The 23,558-nt window shown below is 38.9% G+C and overlaps 1 protein-coding gene across 1 annotated transcript in view; it reads right to left on the bottom strand.

The window, feature by feature from the left end:
* Window positions 1-23,558, bottom strand: part of BMS1 (BMS1 ribosome biogenesis factor) — a 71,109-nt gene that overhangs the window by 3,026 nt on the left and 44,525 nt on the right. Inside the window, exons 14-21 of the mRNA XM_006164514.3 lie at window positions 20,711-20,784; window positions 19,898-20,074; window positions 16,728-16,916; window positions 16,460-16,640; window positions 16,212-16,270; window positions 15,076-15,202; window positions 11,582-11,689; window positions 11,042-11,217 (exon numbers count right to left, since the gene is read on the bottom strand). Coding sequence (XP_006164576.1) covers window positions 11,042-11,217; window positions 11,582-11,689; window positions 15,076-15,202; window positions 16,212-16,270; window positions 16,460-16,640; window positions 16,728-16,916; window positions 19,898-20,074; window positions 20,711-20,784 — 1,091 coding nt within the window. The remainder of the gene's footprint in view (window positions 1-11,041; window positions 11,218-11,581; window positions 11,690-15,075; window positions 15,203-16,211; window positions 16,271-16,459; window positions 16,641-16,727; window positions 16,917-19,897; window positions 20,075-20,710; window positions 20,785-23,558) is intronic.

The raw sequence follows: 23,558 nt of genomic DNA, 5'->3' as shown, positions 1-23,558 counted from the left end.
GAAAGAGAGCATTGGCTGGGCCTGGCACACCCTACCCTTAGGCCAAACAACTACAGAATCCTGTTTCTCTGGGAACTGGATTAGCACCCAAGAGTCTGAGCTGCTGAGGCACTTTGCCTCCTAGGGAGTAGCCACTGATGTACTGCTGATTGCCCTCAAGGGCCAAGCTATACCTGTGTCCTAGGTCCCTGTTGCCATATCATTTGGCCTGAGATATTGAACAGAGCCTGGCATACTGCTGTGTCCCATTATCCCACATTTCACTGAACAAGACATATATAAATCCAAAGTGAAAGGCTGGAAAAAGTCATTTCATACAAACAGAAACCAAAAAAAGGCAAGAGTCATGACATGGATATCAGACAAAATAGATTTCAAGATTAAAAACTATAAAAATAGACAAAGAAGGACATGATACAGTATTAAAGGTTAGAAAAATCCACCAACAAGACTGAGAAAATTGCCTCCCCTCCCCCAAATGAGAATAATATACAAGAAATACTAGATACCATCAAACATCCAGATAATTGGTATCCCAGAAGGGGAAGAGACCCATAAGGGCATTGATAATCTATTCTATGAAATCCTGAAAGAAAACTTTCCAAACGCAGAGAGGCATTCAAAGATCCAGTCCCAAGAAAAAAGACCCCAAACAGAATCAACCCAAGATCATCTTCTCCAAGACACATTATAGCCACATTGACCAAAACCACAAAGACAAGATACTAAGATTGGCAAGAGAGAAACGTCAAGTTAGATACAAAAGATACTAACAGGGTGACAGTGGGCCGCTCATCAGAAATAATGCGAGCAAGAAAAAAATGGGACGATATATTCAAAGTGTTAAGGAAAAGCAATTTCAACCAAGAATACTGTACCTGGCAAGATTATCCTTCATATGGGTAGAAAAGACAAGAGCATTCTCAGATACACAAAGCCTGAAAGAATTTATCAACACTAGACCAGCTCTCTATGAAGTTCTAAAGGGAGTGCTGTATCAGGAAAAGTAAATAGAGACACACAAAATAACAGTTCAAAAACTAAAAAAATGGCCATCTTAATCATAGGGACAAGTTAATATATCCCAGAATTTAATCGGAAAGATCAAACCAACAGAAGACAGATGAAGTACATGAGACTGAAGTGGTGAAATAGAATTTTATGACTGTTGACTAAAGCATTGCTGATTTTCTTCTAGGCTTTGTTTTCCGAGTTTTAAGGATTTTTGTCCTGTCTTGAGCTGCCGATAGGTTCATGTACCTACTGTTTGAACAGAATCCCAACCTGTTTCCTGGCTTTAAGTTTTAATCAAAGTTCCTTAGCATTTCTTTGATTTATTAAAGCTAAAATTGATTTCTTGAAATAAAAAAATATAGTTAAAAAATACCTATTTAATGACCACAGTAAGCTCTATAACATCAGCTAGGTGCTACTTTTCAGTATATTCATCCTACTCAGAGTTTGACTCCTAAAGTCAGACAAGTATTCACACATTTTTTCTGACCACAATGAAATTAACATGAAATCAACAGCAAAAAGAGCCTTTGAAAATACATGGAAACTAAACAATTTATTCCTGAACAACTTCAAAACTACTGAAGAAAGTAAGCCTGACATTTAAAAATTTCTTGATGCTAACGATAACCAAGATACAACTTTCTATAATCTTTGAGATGAAGCAAAATCAATCCAAAGAGAGAAGCTTATAGAGAAGTTAATGTTCACAAGAGAAAAATAGGAAGATGACAACTAAATAACTTAATGACAGATCTCAAGAAACTGGAAAAAACCCTAAAGTACTAGAAAATAATCGATAAGCTATTAGCTAGACCAACCAATAGCAGCAAAAGGAAACAGAAATAAAATCAGTAATGGAACAGGTGATATTTGAACAAGTATCAGAGAAATACAGAAAATTATGAGATACTACAGCAAGTGACTATATGCTGAAAAGCTGGAAAACCAACATGAGATGGACAAATGTCTGGAAACATACAACAGATCTAGATTGAACCAGAAGAAATAGCAAACGTAAACAGACTGATAACAAGATATGAGACTGAATAAGTAATAGCCTCCTAACAAGGGAAAGCTTCACTTTGCTCCATGGTTTCACTTCTGAATTTTACCAAATTTTTAAAGAAGAATTAACACTGCTTTCCATAGCCATTCTCCACCTTGAACCCCACTGTCCAGCCTAGGGTGCAGGAGGTGAGGTGGATTTGGCCTCAACATCCCCACCCCCAATTCTGCAGTTACAGAGTTAGAAGGAACAGAGGGAAAATAGGCTTTTAGCATCCATTCTTTACTCAAAGCCCCCAGCCCAGTCTAGGGTGTAAGATATGGGGCTGATTTAGACTCCTCATCTTGCAATTGCAGAGTTAGAAAGGAGAGAGAGAAAACAGGCCTTCTTGGCAATTGTTCTCCAGCTGCTTGCATTTTTGTTATCACCTTATGTTCTCAATTTTCTGCTGAGCTCCCAGTCACACTGGGACTGGAGCTCTAGGTATATAGGATCTGAACATGTGAACACTGTGAGGTCCTGGAGGAATCTTCTCCCATCACTGAATCCAACAAAAAAAGAGAAACTCCTCTTCATAAATTTGAAACCAATATTTCCACTGTGGATACCACATTGCCACCCACAATAGAAGAGGGGAATTGGCACAGAGCCAATTCACAAAAAACGAGAACACATAAACACAAAGCTACAGAAATCTACTCCAAAGAATTAGCAAGAAGTGAATATATCACCAAATGACTAAAAATCACAGCAGAGCCTTAACTATCAGAAAACCAGGAAATACTTCCCCCAAGGGAACAATGAAAAAACAAAACAACAACAAAAAACAGAGGAAATCACTGAAATGTCAGAAAAAGAAGTTGAAGTATTTATTGTAACTAAACTTGATGAGACACAAGAGAACAGACAACTTCAGGACATAAGAAAATCACTCCATGACTTGAAGGAGGAACTCCATGAAGGATAGGCATGATAAAAAAAAAAAAAAAAAAGAATCAAACAGAACTTCTAGAGACAAAAAATCAAACCTCCCTCAAAATTATTAATAGGAAATTAGACCACGCAGAAGATAGAATCTCTGATCTAGAAGACAAAGCCTCTGACCACTAAACGCCCGAATATCTAAATAATTGGTATTCCAGAAGGTGAAAGATCTGCTTACACTAATCATTAGGGATCTCAACACCCCACTGTCTCCTCTGAACAATTCTTCTAGACAAAAAATAAGCAAAGAGATATATACCTAAAAAATACCATAAATCAAATGGACTTCACAGTTCTATAGATATAGAACTTTTTATCCAATAACCAAAACATACACATTTCTCTCACCCCCACATGGAACATTTCAAAGCCCGACCACACAAAGGGCACAAAATAAGTCTTTACAAAGTCAAAGGTATAGAAACTACATCCAGAATCTTCTTTTTTTTGAAGAGGGTTTTTTTTTCCCCCCTATAAGGCACGTGCACTCACCAGACAGAAAGAGACAGAGAGACAGAAAGCAAGAAATCACCCCCCACCCCCGGGGGGATGGCCATGCCTCAATCCCTTCTCCTCCATCCTCCTCTCGGGATCTTGAGCACGCACGCATATGCACCCAGTGTGAGTTTTAAGCCACCGGGTCTGGGACGCGAACCACAGTCGACTATGTGGGAGTCCAGCGACATAGCCATTACGCTAACAGCTTGTCCCAATTTAATGTTTAAATATGTTGTAGTTTGAGAAGATTCTGGACCCCCAGGGGTGTGATTTCTCACTTTCTATCTCTCTGTCTCTGTCTGTCTGTCTGGCGAGCGCATGTGCCCTATAGCAAAAAAACCTCTAAACAAACAAACAAACCAAAAAAACACTTTAAATTAACTACAAAAGTAACCCCTGAAAATACACAAAACACATGGAAACTAAACAACCTACACCTGAATGATTTCACAACCACTGAAGAAATTAAGCCTGAAATCAAAGATTCATTGAGGGACCAGCAGTTAGCATAATGGCTATGTTGCTGGACTCCCATGTAGTCAACTGCGGTTCAAGTCCTGGACCCAGTGGCTTAAACTCACACCGAGCGTGTGTGCGTGCATGCCGAAGATCCCAAGAGGAGAATGGAGGAGAAGGGATTGCAGTGTGGCCATCCCCCCTGGGGGGTGATTTCTCACTTTCTGTCTCTCTGGCAAGCACACGCGCCCTATAGCAAAAATCCTTTCCTAAAAAGAAAAAAAAAAAAAAAGACTTTATTGAAACAAATGATAACGCGCACACAAGTTTTCATAATCTATGCGACACAGCAAAAAGCAAACATAAAAAGGAAGCTCATAGCAATTAATTTGCATAAGAAAAAACCAAAAAGGTGGCAAACGGTCTAATGATATGTCTCAGGGAACCAGAATAAACAAAACAAAAATAACCTCCCAATATACCAGGAGACAAGACATAACAGAGTTTAGCAAAAACAAATGAAATACAGAATAAAAGGACTGGGACCAGCAGTTCGTGTAATGGCTATGTCGCTGGATTCCCACATAGTCGACCGCGGTTAGAGTCCTGGACCTGGTGGCTTAAACTCACACTGGGTGCGTGTGTGTGTGTGTGCCCAAGATCCCGAGAAGAGAATGGAGAAGGGATTGCGGCGTGGTCATTCCCCCTGGGGGGTGATTTCTCACTTTCTGTCTTCTCTGTCTTTTGGGCGAGCGCACGTGCCCTATAGCAAAAACCTCTCAAAAAAAAAAAGAATAAAGGACTACAGAACTACACAGAAAATAGGTAAAACCAAAAGCTGGTTGTCTGAGAAACTAAGCAAAATTGACAAACCCTTAGCTATAATAAAAAAGAACACAGAAAGGGATCAGATAATCAGCAATGAAACAGGCAATATCACAAGAGACATAACAGAAATAAAAAGATCATGAGAAAATACTGAGCAATTGTACACCGCCAACAAGCAAATGTACAGACTGAACCAAGAAGAAATATAATAGAAAGTTTGAATAGACCTATAACAAGCATTGATACTGAATCAATGTTTCCCAATAAAGAAAAAGCCCAGGGCCAAATGGCTTCACTTCTGAATCTTATAAAACTTTTAAGAACAACTAACTAATCTTACAAAAATTTTAAGAACTAACCCTGTTTCTCCCCAAATTATTTTGAGAAATCCAAAAGGAAAGAACCCTCTCCCAAATCAATTATATGAAGCCTCCATCATCCTTATCCCGAAAACACACAAGGTAATAACAAAAAAAAAGAAAACTACAGAATATCCCTGATGAATACAGATGCAAATATTTTCAACAATATACTAACAAATTTTATCCGACAACGCATTAAAAGATTATATACCATGACCAGGCTGGCTTTATTCCAGGCACGCAAGGGTGGTTCAACATATTTAAAATAATAAATACATCACACTAACAAAAGGAAAGATAAAAATCCATATGATCATATCAATAAATGCAAAAATCCCCCATTCAATAAAATACAGCATCCCTTTTTGATTAAAACTCCAGAAAATTGGCATAGAAGGGACATTTCTCAACACAATAAAAGCCATATATGCAAACCCACAGCTAATATCATACTTAATGGGGAAGAAAGCTTTCAGCTTTTGCACTGAAAAAAAAAATGGAACAAGACAAGGCTGCTCACTTTCTCCAACTCCTCTTTAACCTAATACTGGAAGTCCTTAGCCAATAGAATCAGACAATGGTAAAATAATAGGCATTCAGAGAGGAAAAGAAGATGTGAAATTATCTCTATTTGGAGATAATATGATTATATACTCAGAAAATTCTAAAGAATCCTCAAAAAATGTCCTGGAAGTAATAAACGAATAAAGTGGCAGGTTGCAAAATCAACATACAAACACCTATTGCATTTTTATGCACCAACAGTGAACAAGCTGAGGAAGAAATGAAGAAATCAATTCCATTCACAAGAGCCGCTGCACTCTTAGATATCTACTCAGAAATTGGAAAACCCTCCATTGGAAAAACACTTGTACATTCAAGTTCATTGCAGCATTATTCACATTTGCTAAGACATGGAATCAATCTAAATGTCCAAGAACAGACAAATGAATGGATTAAAAAAATGTGGCACATGTACACTGTGGACTATTACTCAGTCATAAAGAATGAGACCCTGGCATTTGATATATATATATATGGCAAATATGGAAGATACAATGCTAAGCAAAGGAAGCCTGACTATGAAAGATGGACATTTTATGTCCCCGCTTAATGTATACCAAATGTCTGAACTCTATAGCAGAAATAGAAAGACTGGATGGTGTAATAGCAAGGAGGCCAAGTGTAGATACTAGAGACAGTATAGAAAGAGGTGGCTAATAGGGGGTGAGAGGGAGGAGGTCAGGGGGAAAACAAACAAATATTTAATAGATAAAAAAATATAAAATTATCTGTCGATGATAATGTATATGGTAATGTCTTGAACTTGAAATAACATGCATTGTATTCATGCTGGGAAAAACCACGTTGAATACTGTAAAAATGCACAGTGATTAAGTGTAAAAAAAAAAACAAACAAGTTTTTCCTAAAAGAAAAAAAAAATTAATAATACAGTCTTTCTGGAGTCATAAAAGACCCCATATTACCAAGGCAGTACTGTGTCCAAAGAATAAAGTGGGTGGTACCTCACTACCTGAGCTGAAAACATATTATAAAATTGTGCTAATCAAAACAGCAAGGTACTGGCACAAAAAAAGACACAGACTGATGAAACAGAATAGAGAATCCAGAAATAAACACCATAATATACAGACAACTAATTTTTTTTTTTTTTGAGAGGTTTTCATTATAGGGTGTGTGCACTCGCCAGACAGAGAGACATAGAGACAGAAAGCGAGAAATCACCCCTCAGGGGGGATGGTCATGCCGCAATCCCTTCTCCTCCATTCTCCTCTTGGGATCCTGGGCATGCACGCACACACACCCGGCGTGAGTTTTAAGCCACCGGGTCCGGGATGTGAACCACGGTCAACTGTGTGGGAGTCCAGCGACATAGCCATTACGCTAACTGCTGGTTCCCCAGACAACTAATTTTTGACAAAGGATACAAGTTCCCTTTTAGGCTTTCTAGCCACTGGACTCATAAGTCAAAAAAACCTCTAGTCCTTTGTAAGTCACCCACCTCTGGTATTTTTGTTAGCAATACAATAGACCAAGGAAGGCCCTCTCCAACAGTTTCAACCAAAGCAGTCCTCAAACCAAGCACATTATAATCAAAATGTCAAAAAAGACGAAGAATATTGAAAGCAGCAAGAGGAAAGTATGAAGTCAGAAACAAGGGACTATCTTTTAAATGATCAGTGGGTATCGTAGTTAAAAACCTTGTAGGCCAGGAGAGAATATGATGTTATAGGCAGAGTGCTGATAGGAAAAGCTACCAGCCAAGAATACTATACCTAGCAAAGCTGTTTCTTTATAAAGGAAGGAAAATAAAGTCTTTCTCAGACAAGCAAAAGTTGAGGGAATTCATCACTACTAGACCTCCTTTTCAGGAAACACTTCAAGTGGAAATGAAAGGACAGTAATTACTCTCCTGAAAATATATAAAAAATGTAAAACATACTGATAGAGGTAAATTCACAATAAAATTCAGAATACTCTATCACTACAATGAAAATCTCTAATATGAAGGCTAAAAGTCAAGAGGGTCAAAAATAAGCACAGTGACAACAATTTGTTAAGAACACAGCGTAGGGCCAGCAGTCAGCACAGAGGTTAAGGCAGTTGGATCCCACTGAAACAGGCACAACTCCATCTTGGAGAAGTGACTCCATCTTGGAAGAGCGCCTCCAAGAGAGGTGGGGAATGAAGCAGGTGCAACTCCATCTTGGAGGAGCACCTCCATTATAAACTGTTAGATTCCTATGACTGGAAATTTGCCTTCTCCTTTGTGCCTAAGAACAAACAGAGTAAAGTAACACTCCTATTGTCTTTAAATCCCACTTTTCCTTAAGATAAGGTCCAGTTACTGGAACTTGCCCTGAGTCATGGAGATCATTAAGATTCCATTGTATTTAGGTAGGGATGGAACATACCCTTAAGAATGATTAACCTACTTTTCTTGCTTCTGTGATGTGCTTTTTGCTTTTACATTGTTAAAAACTACCCCCTACCCTTTTCCCCCATCCAAGCCCACTGCACCTTACCCTCCTGAATCATCAGTCATCCCAGACATGACTGTATATTTTTTTGCCTTTATAAGCACCCCTCACCTTGCACTTAGGGCTGCAGGGTTTTGAGAGACATGAGACCCCCGGTATGCTGCCAGCTTAATCAATAAACTCCAATAAATTTGGCTATGTCTGGATGTCCTCTTATTTCTCATTGAGTATTATAACACCACAAGGCTGACTACACAATTAGAGTCCCAGATCTTGTGGCTTTAAAAACATGCTGAGAGGAGAATGAAGAAGGGACTGTGATGTGGGCATTCCCTGATTTCTCTAGCAAGGTCATGCATCCTATAGCAAACTAATAAAAATAAATAAATAAATAAATAAAAGGAACACAGTATAAAAAAAGACACAAATTGTGACAACAAAATATGAATGTGGAGGAGTAAACGGAGAGTATTTGCATGCCACTGAAGCTGTTATCAAGTTAAAATAGTATATTATAAGATGTTTTACATAATCCCATGATAACTTCAAGGCAAAAACTATAGCAGATACACAAACAATAAAGAGAGGAATCAAAGCTCAGTATGACAGAAAATCAACAAATCACAAAGGTAGGCAACAGAGAAAGAAAGGAACAGGGATCTATGAAACAACCTGAAAATCACAAAATGGTGGGAGTTAAGTCCTTACCTATTAATCCTTACCATGGATGCAAATGGACTACTCTAATTAAAAGACAGAGTGTTAAATAGATTTAAAAAATCAGATCCAAATAGATGGTGTGTACAAGAGATTTATTTTAGCTTTAAGGACACACAGGCTAAAAATGAAGGGGTAGAAGAAAATATTCCATGCAAATAATAACCAAAAGAAAGCAGGAATAGCTATACTTTCATGAGATAAAATAGATTTCAAGTAAAAACTTGTCATAAGAGACAAAGAAGGTCATTATTTAATGGAAAAGGGGTTAGTTAGTTCATCGAGAGTACTTAACAATTATAAATACATATGTACCCAACATCAGGACAACTAAACAAATAAAGCTAATATTAACAGATATGAAGAAAGAAATAGATAGCAATACAGTAACAGGAGGGGACTTTAATGCCCCACTATCAATAATGGAGCGATCCATCAGAAAGAAAATTACTGAGGAAATAGTGGACTCGAACTGCACTTCAAATCAAAAGGACTTAACAGTAAATATAAAGAAACTTCTATGGAAGAACAGAATATATGTTTTTCTCCAGTGTACATGAAACATTCTCTAGGATAGACCATATGTTGGGCCAAAAAACAAGTCTTGACAAAAGAAAACTGAAATTACATTTAGTATTATTTTTGGCCATAATGGTAAGAAAGTAGAAATCAATAACAGAAGGAATCTTGGAAACAAACTCTACAGGTCAGTATCTCTGATGAACACTGATGTAAAATATCCTCAATAAAATACCAGCAAACTGAATTCAACAACACATCAAAAAGATCCTAACATATGCATTCCTGATATTCAAGACTTTTAACATATGCAAATTAGTCGATGTAATACATACCAATAATGTAACAGACTAAAAGATAAAAACCACAATACCATCTCAATTGATAGAGAAAAAGCATTTGAAAAAGTTCAGTATATTTCCTTGATGAAAACGCTTAAGTGTTTAGGTAGAGAAAGAAAGCTCCCCATCATAATAAAGTCCATTTATGAAAAGCCCACAGCTAATATCATAATTACAAGAACTAAAGGCTTTTCCACTGAGATCCAGTACAAAACAGAGAAGCCCATTTTTGCCACTGCTATTCAATACAGTACTATAAGTAATAATAAAAGTAATTAAAGAAGAAAAAGAAATAAAAGGGGGTCCAGTTGCACTGACATGAGCTAAGATGCTGTTGCTCTGTAGGCTGGGACCACATACTCCAGGTTCAATTTCTAGTCCAACCTAAAAGCTAGACAAAGTAGCGAGAAGCTGAGGCAGGAGAAATGTGAACTTGAGGCTAGCCTGGGTAACATAGTGAGACTCTGTTGGGGGGAGGGGGGAGTGTTGGGCCTGCATGTGTGATCCCAGCTACTCAGGAGGCTGAAGTAGGTGGATTGCAACAGAATGAAACCCTTTCTAAAACATTACACACACAATGCATAGAACAAAGAAATGAAAGGCAACAAAACCGAAGAAGTAGAATTATTTCTATTTTTAAATGACATGATTCTGTATGCAGAAAACTCTTAAGAATTCTCCACACACAAAAATTAGATCAATGAATTTTAAGTTGCAGGCTATAAAAATCAACATCCAAAAAAGTTGCGTTTCTATACACAAATAATGACATAGCTGAAAAAGAAGCCAAGAAAATGATTCCATTTACAAAAGCATTACGAAAAGGGAATGAATTTAACCAAGGAGGTGAAAGTTTATATACTAAAAACTATAAAATATTGATAAAAGGAACTGACGATGATGTAAAAAAAATAGATCCCATGTTTATGGATTAGAAGATAATGAAAATGTCTGTATTACCCAAAGTAATATACAGATTTAACACAATCTCTATAAAAATTTCAATATAATTCTTAACAGAAATAGAAAAAACTATCCTAAAATTTGTATGGAGCCACTTTGGGCATCATACTTCACAATTTAAAAATTACAGTACAAAGCTACAGTAATCAGAACAGTATGACGGTGGCATAAAAACAGAAATATACACCAATGGAACAGAATCATTTGCCTGTGTTCGTTTACAGAATATTCTATGAATATATAACTATTCAATAAAATTTAACACTATACTTAAAAATGAAAGCATATGGGTGACTTATCTTTAGAACAGAGGATGCTATTTTCACTAACACATATGACACCTGTACCTTATATAGAGAATCCTTATTTGCTTTTAGTCTGATACCATGGGCGAGTCTGAGTTGACCTGTTGTCCGCATTCCTGACCAGGTATCTTTCTCACCCAATGGCTTCAATAAAGATGTTACTGGATTATAGAAGGCTGGAATGGAGACAGGATACCAAGTTCGCATGAAGACGATATCTGGAAAGAGAAAATTTACTTTAACATTTTTGAAAGAAGATTCATATTCATCTGGCAAATAAAACAAACACAACCAAAAAAATCCTGAAACATTTACCCCACCAACTTCTTTACCTGGTTGCACAGTTATTTAAAGAAGGACTTCACCAAGTAAACTACTTTTATATATTAAAAACCTTTACTGGGTGTGAATCAGGGGCTGCATATTTGATGTGAATTGGTACAGTGAACAAGATGTTCCAACTGGAAAGATTTGAAGCTGACTCTGACTTTCTCAAGACCAGAACTTCAAACTCTATCAACACTTCTAGAAATCAATAATGAATCACCACACTATTGTGAATACACTATAAAAAATATTTACCACTCATCAGCAACTTATCCTCAAAGCTGGCGCGGAAAGCTCCTTCTGGAGCCCGGAGTGCCTTCTTGATTTGTCCCCTCAATCCACTAACAGTTCGAATCACAGCACCTTATATATATATATACACACACACACAGAATTATACACTTTATCTCTTAGTTTATAAATATATCCTTGGTTAGAAACCAAATACTTTGGGCTGGCAGGTGGCCTAACAGCAGGTGGTCTAACAGTTAAGGCACTGGATTTCCACATGCCCAACTGTGGTTTCAGTCATGAACCTGGTGGCTCGCTTTCTCACTTTCCCTTTCTCCCTCTCTCTGTCTCTTGCTGGTCAAATGAAAAGTACTAATAAATAAAATTAATTAAGTAATTCTTTAAAAAAACAAAAAACAAAAAACAAAATCTTACTTGCTAAAGGATAAAATTATTATTTTATTCCTTTAAAAGTGGTGGGACCAATTGGCATAATGGCTATGTTGCTGGACTCTCATGTAGTTGACCACGGTTCAAGTCCTGGACCCAGTGGCTTAAACTTGTGTCAGGGCTATGTGTGTGCGTTGTGTGTGTGTGTGTGTGCGTGCCCAAGATCCCAAGAGGAGAAGGGATTGTGGCGTGGCCATCCCTCCTGGGGTGGTGATTTCTTGCTTTCTATCTCTCTGTCTTTCTGGTGAGTACACACGCCCTATAACAACAACAAAAAAACTCTCTCTCAAAAAAAAAAAAAAAAAAAAGTGGTACTACTACATCAAAAATACAACTCAACAATCTACCAGGGTCTCAGGAGCATGCTGAGATCACGTATTTAGAAGACATGATCAAAGAAGTATTTACCGAACTGAACTGGCCCAGCAAAGGCACCTTGCTAGGTGCATGCACTTAACAAATAAAAAGAGCTAGGCAAAAGCAGTGGTATTATTAAGTTATATTACAAGAGCATCTTATGCTCTTAATATTGTATATTTTTTGTTTGGTTTATTTGGAGATTTTTGCGATAGGGTGCATGTGCTTGCTGGAGAGAAAGAGAGACAGAAAGCAAGCAATCATCCCTAGGTAGGGATGGCCTTGCTACAATCCCTTCTTCATACTCCTCTCAGGATTTGGGTACTCATGCATATGAGACTGGAGTGAGTCAGGGTTTGGGGTTATGGTTGGCCACGTGGGAGTCCAGTTCCTTAACCACGAAGCTACCTGCTGGCCCAACACTGTATAGAAATATCCCACTAGTGAAGCTTTCAGTAAATTCTGCTTAAACTACTGTCTCACAATATGGTCATATATTGCTTAATGATGAGGATATGTTCCGAGAAATGCACTGTTAGGCAATTTCATCATTGTATAAACATTGTAGAGCATATTTACACAAACCTGGACAGTGCAGCATATAATCTAGATTATATGACAAAGCATATTACTCCTACATATGTAAGGTCCATAATTGACAGAAATATTATGCTGCATATGACTGCATTGCAAAACAGGTCCACTTCTCTATATCCTAGCCACAATTTCTAGAAATTGATTTGTCTATTTTTAATTGAACTGTTTGACAAACATGATCTTTTCCCTCTTTCCTGCCTTTTCTTTCCTTTTTGTCTTTTCTTTTTTAATATGTCAGAGGGCATGTGTGCTTGCTAGAGAGAGACAAAGAGGGAAAGTGAGAAAGCACTCCCCATTGGGAATGGTCACACTGCAATCCTTTCTCCTCCATTTCTGCCATCTTTTGAGATTCTGGTCATACATGCACACACACCCAGCACTCAAGCCACTGGGTCTGGCACTCAAACTGTGTGACACGTGGGATTTAGCTAACTTAATCAGCATGCTATACTTATACTTGACCTTTTCCCTTTAATGAAAACTAAAAAGGTAGGAAACAAAGCCAAGTGGGTAAAATTATATATATGTAGAGCCAGTGGTGGCACGGTGGTTTTAAGATGGTTGGATCACACATGGCTGACTGTGTGGTATGAGTCCCCAACCCGGCAGTTTGAAAAATAAGCTGGTCCATGTGTGCATGCCCAAAATCCTAAGACAAGAATGGAAGAGAACGGACTATAATGTGACCATTCTCCCTTGCTTTCTCACTTCCCTATCCCCTCTCCATCTCTGTCTTTCTGCTTAGTACACATACCCCATAGCAAAAAGAAAAAAACAATTACATAAACAATTACATCGCTAGAGGACATGCACTCAGAAAGAAAAAGTACCTCACAATGGGGCCTAGTCACACTGCAATTCTTTTTCTTCCATTTCACCATCTCATCAGGATTTTGAAAACACATGCACATGTACCTGGCATGTTTTTCAAGTCACTGGGGCCAGAATTCAAAATGCAGTCAGTTGTGGGATCTGGTTCCCTATGCATAGTATTTTACCACTGTGCTACAGAACTGGACCCAAATCAGATTATTTCTATTATTAGTTCTGGGACAGTCCCATAAGGAAATCATAACAGCCTTAATTTAGATTTTTAAGTATATTTAAGTAACAGAGGCCAATATAAGTAAACTAAGAAAAAACATCTAAGATCACATTTTTTTTTTTTTTTTGGAGAGGCTTTTGCTATAGGGTGCGTGCGCTCGCCAGACAGACAGAGAGAGACAGAGAGACAGAAAGCAAGAAATCACCCCCCAGGAGGGATGGCCACGCCGCAATCCCTTCTCCATTCTCCTCTCGGGATCTTAGGCACGCACGCACACACACACGCTTGGCGTGAGTTTTAAGCCACTGGGTCTGGGACGTGAACTGTGGTCAACTATGTGGCAGTCCAGCGACATAGTCACTACGCTAATTGCTGGTCCCAGATCACATTTTTTTGTTTTGAGAGTTTTTTGCTATGGGGGCAAGTGCTCGCCAGAAAGACAGAGAGAAAGAAAGCAAGAAATCACCCCCGTAGGGGGGATGGCCACGCCGCAATCCTTTCTCCTCTATTCTCCTCTTGGGATCTTGGGCACGCATGCACATGAGCCTGGCATGAGTTTTAAGCCACCGGGTCCGGGACACGAACCGCGGTCGGCTACATGGGAGTCCAGTGACATAGCCATTACACTAACTGCTGGTCCCAAAGATCACATTTAATGTGTATAAAATCACAATCAAGATATGAATATGTTCATCTATCTATAGCACAGTAGAGTGACTATAGCTAACAATAACTTATTGTGTATTTCAAGATAGTCAGAAAGAAGTATTTAAAATGCTCCTGACACAAAGTAACAACAAATGTGTGGGGTGAGGGATATGTAAATTATCCTAATTTGATAATAATCCAATGTGTTCATGAACCAAAAAACCACACTGTACACCATAAATATGTACCATATGACACAAAATTTTTGTGTCAATGAAAGATATTATTTTTAAAATTAAAAGATTAAGTTTATAAAATATTTCAAGTATTTTTCTAAAAACATTAGGCCCATATTTTAGAAGATTTCATCCCTCTTTTAACAGTATATACACTTACAAATAATGTGAAAATATATATATACAAACCTTAATAAATGAAGTATTCTTGAAAATTTTAAATGGAAAACCAGTTAGCTTTAATTTCTTCACAATTTTTATGGATTTATCCAGATCAAGGACAACTCCTGTGGCAGCTATCCGGAAATCAGGCTAAAAGGAATTCCCAAGGTTTAAATATAGGAATAATGTCAGCAAAAGAAAATCTACAATTCTCTGTGCTACAATAAATTAAGAAAGGATATTTCACTTACATTCAGCTAAGAAAAAAACAAGAGAGAACCCTGAATATGTAAAACAGTATTTTAAGAAAAGTAATCTAATACTATAATACTGTTAAGCCAAACTAACGATGACTTGAGTGCTCTCCTGACAATGACTACAGGGTAACATAATTTTACAAAATGATCTCATCTGTCTTTTTTTGGAGAAGTTTTTGCTATAGGGTGCGTGTGCTTGCCAGATATATATAGAGAGACAGAAAGTGAGAAATCACCCCCCAAGGGGGATGGCCACGCCGCAATCCCTTCTCCTCCATTATCCTCTTGGGATTTTGGGCACGCATGCACATGCACCTGGTGGGAGTTTTAAGCCACCGGGTCCAGGACTTGAACCGCAGTCGATTACATGGGAGTCCAGCAACATAGCCATAGCGCTAACTGCTGGTCCCACAAAATGATCTATTTGTAATAAAAACAAGAATGAAAATGCAGCTGCAACATTTTAAGAAATTAAAGTTTGAACCTTCAGAGCAGATTCCACCTGCTCATTATTCTGTCCCCACCCTCCCCATAAAACAGGGTTAATAAAATTTGCTCTGACTGGTCAAATGAAGACTGTGTGGACATTAAGCAGCATTACTGGGGGTGGGGTGGCAGTCTCATGTCCAGCTGATACACACCTACTTTCTGAACCCAGTACAGTGCTGAGCACATGGTAAGCACTGCTTCAATACTTTTTTAGATAAATGAATCCAAAAAATAAATAAGAATATATGTCATCAGTGACACTGTAATTCTTCTGCCTTTTGTCTACTCTCACACTCTAACAAAAAGAGTAAAAACGAAAACAAATTTACTATATATGGCACACTAAAAATAAGTAATTTCCTGCTTATAGTTTTATACTTTTTTTTGTAAAATAATACATCCAAGATATTTACCACTGTGCCACTGACAGATTGTACTGCCAAGAATCCAGTTCCCTGTGGAGTGATAGGACCTGAAAGAAAACAGGAAAAAAAGAAATACAGTGAACCACAAATTTTGGATTGTTTTCTATATATACTCCACTGCCTCTCCTCATGAATAAAAATGTTAGGAATTGGGATTTCTTGAAAAGAGCAAAGCTAAAACGATAGTCTAAAGGTTTAAATTAACCCACAGGCAAGTCATTCTAATCACACTTTACCCCAAAAGGTTGCTCCACAATGCATGTGTTGTGGGGTGTATTTTAGAAGCCTCTGTCTTCCATTGTGGTCTTCAATATAATAGAGTGGGATGGTCTGAAACCTCCTCCACCCTACAGAAAAGATTATTGGATCTCGGGACTTGAGGATTTTCTTATACCAACGATGTTTCTTCAGGCGCATCTGAGGGAGAAGAGGGTGCGATAAATGACCAGTGGAAAGGCCATCCAAAGAACTCCAGTGGTTGAGCATGTGGCAAAGGGCACCTACCTGCACATAGCCGACATTGCCCTCACTATTGCCTAAACCACCGAGAATAACTGGGTAGTGAGGGTCAAAATTCTGCACGAATTCACAGGGGACGTTTTCAATTTCAATTCGGACATACATCCCAGGTCGAAAACCCTCATACTGAACTCTGGCTTCATCATCTTGATCTTCAAATTCTGCCCGGTTAAGCTATATGTGAGAGGACAATAAAATCCTGTAATGTTATTATCTTTAAAAAACATAAGGTTAACATTAAAGATGAGGAATTTCTAAATAAAAGAACCATAGACAGAATTATTTAGGCTTTATCCTAATTACTGGTCGCCAGAAAAGTCACGATGTGCTTTTGCATAGAAAAACATGTCATGACTGTTTCAACAACCCAATAAATACAGACATAGGACTAGCTGGGGGAGTATGAACTGGAAGATACTGTCGTCCGGAGGTTGAGGCTACATGAGGGGCCTCGATTGGATTCTGAATCCAGCCTATCCTAAAAAATTAACGACAAAAAAAGTTCAGCTGGAGTCTAAGGCTAAAGGATCATGATAGCAGGGCAAGAACCTGCCTTAAAAACCAAACCAAACCAAACACGCATATTTTCCCTCTATAGTTTATTAAGATTATGTGCCAACTGTTTTTTTCTCTGTTGCTCCAAGGTACAAGCGTAAACAATTTTGAAAGGAGCACTGAAAGTTGGCTGGCTAACACTTGGGACATCATAATTCACACCTTTTTGTACTCTCCAAATAGTTATCAATATTTCATACTTTTTTTCTCCTATTTTCAAACACTCAACACCTCTTTCCTCATCCTCACTCTCGGCTGAAAACTGTTGCCTCATTCACTTGAAAACCAAGCAATCTAAATAAAATAAACTTCCTCAGTCAACCCCAACTGGGTTTAAACCCACGTCCAGCCTTGTGTTACAGTCCTGCACTGTCCAATAGAGTAGCAACACAAAGCTATTCGAAGTTGATCACAGTTAAGTGACATTCCAACTTCTGTTCCAGGCACACTAGCCAACACTGGCTCATGGCCATAATATAGGCGTGCATTTTCCTCTTTACAGAAAGTTCTACTGGGAAACTCTGATCACAGGTTCATTAGCTATGCCTCTATTTAAGGCCCAATTTCACCTGCTTACTAGATACCAGCCACTCTAGTTGGACTTTTAACATGTCTTCCCTATTATTTCTCTTGTCTTAAAACTTTTGGACTCCACAGAGTACTGCTCCACTTGTCTGCAGCAAAACTCCAGTTCTCCATAGTTGCAGTCTCTAGTTCCTTTGCCCCCATTCACCTAAACCCACTAATAGGTTGGACTTTTACCTATCATCCCATGAAAATGTTTGCCAAAGTCACTGGAGACTTTCACATTCTTAAATTAGTGGTCAATTCTGTTTTCATTATAGTTGATATCAGCAGCAGGATTTGGAACAACATTCTTCTCACTTTCCACAGCTGGCTTCCAGTATACCTCCCATTCTGAGATCTTTCCCCTCTCCTGGCATCACTCAGTACCCCTGCTGCCTCCTATTCTGCCTAGCCAGTCCTCCCCCTCCTTGCTCCATCTCAGCTTTCACTCCCCAGGCTATCTGCTGACTTTTGGTAGCATCTACAGCCTGAGGACTGTACATCTAAAGTCTCTAGCCAGACTTCTCTCCAGACTTGACACTGTGCTTGTCCAAACAGTATCTCAAACCTCACTAACTCAAATGTCATCTTCCTGGACTAAAAGGCACCAACTAGAAGCTTTCCTATTCGTATTTTTCTAGGGTTTTCTCTGCAAAAATGCATTATGACATTCCCGACAAACAAATATGACAACCTACCCTGCTAGTAACTTTCCGTTAGCATCCTCATCTGCTCACATACCCCACACATTCAGTCTACCAGGAAATCCAACTGATCTATCTTTCAAATAAAGTATATCCAGGTTTGCCTCTTTCTCTTACCTCTACTGCTATCTACCTTCTTTGTGCCAACTTAGCTTTGACTAAATTCTTGCCAGAACAATCTTTCAAAGAAAAGTAGACAGCTCAAGTCTCTCCTCTACTCAAATCTCTCCAAGGCCCTCAGAGAGTGAAAAGCTCAGTCCTTTACAATGGCCCACAAAGTCTATGTAATTTTAAGTTGTAAGTAACACATCAGGACTAGTTTTACATTTCTTGGTCAACCTCCATCAAAGTTCACTACAGTTAATGACTAACCAGGAGATACTTCTTTGATTAGATAGCAAACCTTGCAAACTACATTTTGGCAAATCATATACTAAACTTGTATGTCCCAGCTTACAGGAACTCTTGGTGGTCCTGCTAACAAAGTGCTGCCCAGACATTCGCCATCACCTGTGTATGTATCTTTGTATCTCTTCAGAGTGAGATCATCACCTCACACAAATCAGCATCCCTAGGCATGAGGACCATGCTATCTCCCTTTGGGCATACCCCATGCTCCCATCTCCACATCTGACTTACATGGAATACCCTTCTGAACTTTAAAATGAATTTTGAGAAAACCTCCCCTGGAGAGTAGTAGGTGTGGTTAAGCCCAATGGGTCAAAAATTACCAGCCCAGGGACCAGCAGTTAGCGTAATGGCTATGTCGCTGGACTCCCATGTAGTCGACTGCGGTTCGCGTCCCAGACCCAGTGACTTAAACTCACGCCGGACGCATGCGCGTGCGTGCCCAAGATCCCGAGAGGAGAATGGAGGAGAAGGGATTGCGGCGTGGCCATCCTCCCTGGGGGGTGATTTCTCGCTTTCTATCTCTCTGTCTCGCTCTGTCTGGCGAGCGCACGCGCCCTATAGCAAAAACCTCTCCAAAACAAAGAAAAAAAATTACCAGCCCATTCAAATCAGGAGGCAGCAAGTGGAATATGATGTCAATGTTTACATTTTAATGAACATACTATCTCAACTTCCTATACCATGAGATGTTCAAAAGTTGCAACCATGTCTCAGGAATTACTGCTCCCTCAGCATCTAATGCTTGGTACAAAACAGGTACTGCTATTTTTCTGGTGAACTTCTAACTGAAGAAGCAATGAGATGAACACATGAATAAATATCGTCACATGCATCTCCACTCAGAACTCTAAATGAAAGGCAAAGAACACAGCTCAGGGAGCGGAGACCAATAAAGCAACAGTAACCTATTTATCTTACCTGTGCTTGTTTATGCATTTCTCCTTTAAGATCATCAAAATATGTGCTTTCTCCTTCATCATATTCTGCATCAAACATCTCCTTCAATTTTCTCTTCTTTTCCAAATGCTTTTTTTTAGCACTTTCTTCTGTACTGGGGTCAATTTCTTCCTTAACTTCTTCCTCTACATTTTCTACCTTGAATTTTCAGAAAAGAAAACTACAAGTTTATGGAGTTCTTTTCTTTCAATTTCAAAAAAGTATATTTAAGCCACAAAAATCTTAGTTATGGTCACCATAAAAAACAAAACAAAACAAATCACAATCTTTGGTTATAAGTAGCAGAGCAATGGTATTATTACAAGAGACAGAGAGATGTCTGCATTATGATGAATCGTCATTCCTAATTCTGGTTGGAAATGCCAAACATGAATAAAAGTTAAAGAAAAACAAGGGGTCTCCAACCCAGATGCTCCCGGAATTTTAAAGAAATAACAGAGAGAACAAAGAATTCATTTTATGAAATGACACATTTAAGGAGAGAATGATGGCAAAAGGAATGGTGAAGAGAAGACCCAGGGGCTGAAACTCCCATGAATGAAAAGTTTTAAAGAATTTGGTAAATGATTATGGTAAGAAGGGGTGGTAGGTATCATCCAAAAAAACAAAAACCTTTTCCATTTCCCACTATCTCCCCACTTTCAAGGAGGAAGAAATCCAGCCATTCGATCTGTAATCTACACAGGTAAGAAGTTACATTTGTATTTCTCACTCTGGGCCTCTCTCAGAACTGACCAAAGATGGGACTGACAGCCAGACATGGCAAAGTCATACCTGAGTATCCAGGTCTGATTTTCCCTTGTGCACGTCCCCTGTTTCCAGGTCTTCAAAGTCACCGTAAAGTTCCTCTGGGAAAAGAACATCCAAATAGCTCCTCTGTGAAAGGCTGCTGTGATACCACCTGGCCCCATGCAGACTGTGCACTCTGCCTCCCAAACTGTTCTCACAGTTCCCGTTCCTACACATGCCATAAGAATCCTGCACTCATATATTCTTTATTTTCAAATGTCAGTAACTCATCACTTGTTTGGGTTAAAGTAAATGGACCCAACCTACATTTCCAAACCTACTTTGAAATTCCACATAAGACAAAAACTCTTTTTCTAGGTCATGTGAGAGACACATACAGAGATGGCAAACAGGGTCCTGCAAGTGAGTCCCCAAAACCAACAGTTCAATAGTGAACAGAAAAGCCATGGTTTACTAATAGTACATGTGGAAAAGAGTCTCAAAAGTACATAACACATCTGTATAACACACCCAAGGAAAATCTAACATTGCACTGGTATACAATTTAGAGTAAGAGTAGAAGCTTGGGCCAGTCAGTGGCGTGGGGATCAGGGCAGCTAGATTCCACATGGCTGGCTGTAGTTTGAATCCTGGATCTGGTGGCTTGAGAAACAAACTGGACAAGTATGTGTATGTGCCCAAAATTCTGAAAGGAAGAAGTGGAGAAGAGATTGTGGTGTGACCATCCCCCATGGAAGGTGCTTTCCTATTTCCTCTTTCTCTCACTGTTTCTCTCCAACAAGCACATGCACTGTCTAGCATACAAGCAAGGAAGCAAGCAAGTAAATAAATAAAGTAGTGTCATAAATTAAGTAAGTAAGTAAGTGTCCCAAACAGTGCTGAGCCCACAGGTAGAGCTCATTCATTCCTTCATTAGTTTTTGGAGGTCTGGGTTCAGTTACAGATCCAAAGGACTCACAGGTCTTCAAAGAAATAGAAGAGTTAAAATGCCTTTGCGAAGGTAACATTTAGAAAGGGATTAAAAACATTTTCACATAAGAAAGAGGCAAAAAAACCCAGACAGAATATATAACAGATGGCAAACATTTACTGTAATGAACACACACAAAAAACTAGGGACCAGCAGTTAGCGTAATGGCTATTTCGCTGAACTCCCATGTAGTCGACCATGGTTCAAATCCTGGACCTGGTGACTTAAACTCACACCCGGCATGTCTGCATGCATGCCCAAGATCCCGAGAGGAGAATGGAGGAGAAGGGATTGCGGCATGGCCATCTCTCCTAGGAGGTGATTTCTCACTTTCCCTCTCAAGGTCTCTCTGTCTTTCTAAATGAATACACACGTCCTATGGCAAAAACCTTAAACAAACAAGCAAAACTAAAGCCCAACTGCTGTAGCACAGGGAGTAGGGCTCTGATCCACAAGGCTGACTCTAGAGTCTCACAGGAAACCACTGCAAATCAGTTTGGCTTCCAGGTTAAACTGAAAGCTAAAACGTGCTGGGTATACATGCACTCATAATTCTGACTGGCTGGAAGGATAATGAAGAGATGGGATTGAGAGAAAAAAAAATCATAAACAAACATAAGAAGCAGGAAGTCAACAATGTTAAGAATACAACAGGGGTCTTGCCTCTGTGGCATAGTGGTAGCTACTGTATGACAGGGGAGTAAGCTACATGCCAACCACAGTTCAAGTCCCTAGCCCAGTCAGCTTGAAACGTGCTGGGTACATGCAAGTATGCCCAGGATCCTGATAAGCTGGAAAAGAGGAGGAAGGAAATCAAGGTATGATCAGAGCCAAAGGATGCTTTTCTCTTTGTGTGTACATGTTCTATCATGAACAATGGCAAAAAAGGATGAAACATTAGACTGCCAGGAAAGTCAAGATGTATTTTCCTATGCAAAAATGAGTCATGACCTTTTGATGACCCAATAGGATTATCAAAAAGGATACCACAGCTACTAAGAATATTATTAAGCAAATAGTGCAAACATCACCATTAGACTACCCAAACTGACCTCTCTAAGAAAGCACTCTGAAACTTTCACATTCCCAGTAGGTCTTGAAATTCCTTGACAATCATAAGCTACTAAAATTGAGGCAAGATTAAATAAATAACCTGAATCATCCTGTAATAATTATAAAATTTGTAACTGAAAGCTCCTGTAAAAGAAATCTACTGGTTCAAATTGTTTCACTGGAGAATAACAAATACTTAAAGAATTCATCCTGATTCTACACACTCTTCTAGAAAATAGAGTAACAGGGAACACCTTCTAACTCATTTTATGAGACCAGTATTACCCTGATACCAAAATCAGATGAAGATAATACTACCCCCCCACCTTTAATTACAAAAACAAAAACCCTACTACAGACCAAAATCTCTCATGCAAAAAATCCTCAATGAAAAACTAACAGTCTTGGGCCCACAAGTGGTGCTGGATGCCATATGGCTGATTGCATGGTTTGAATCCCAGGCCAGTGGCTTCATAATCATGCCAGGCATGTGTGTGTACATGCCTGAAATCTCAAGTGGAGACTGGAAGAGAAGAGACTACTGTGTGGTCACTTCCTCTAGCGGGGGATTTCTCACTTTCCCTCTCTCTGTTTCTCTCCAGTTAGAGCACATGCCCTATGGCAAAAACCTAAACAAACAAAAATGCTTTGTGGTTTAGTTTTAGGGGTTAGGGTTTACATGAAGGCAGGGTTGTCCATGGTTTGAACTTCCTGCAGGTGCCTGAAGAGGACCTGCACTCTTTTTTTTTTTTTTTTTTTTTTTGAGAGATTTTCACTGTAGGGCGTGTGCGCTCGCCAGACAGACAGAGAGAGACATAGAGACAGAAAGCGAGAAATCACCCCCCAGGG

This window comes from Tupaia chinensis, unplaced genomic scaffold (assembly GCF_000334495.1).
Source record: "Tupaia chinensis unplaced genomic scaffold, TupChi_1.0 Scaffold143636_1, whole genome shotgun sequence".
NCBI lineage: Eukaryota > Metazoa > Chordata > Mammalia > Scandentia > Tupaiidae > Tupaia > Tupaia belangeri.
This window is presented reverse-complemented; position numbering and strand designations above follow the sequence as displayed.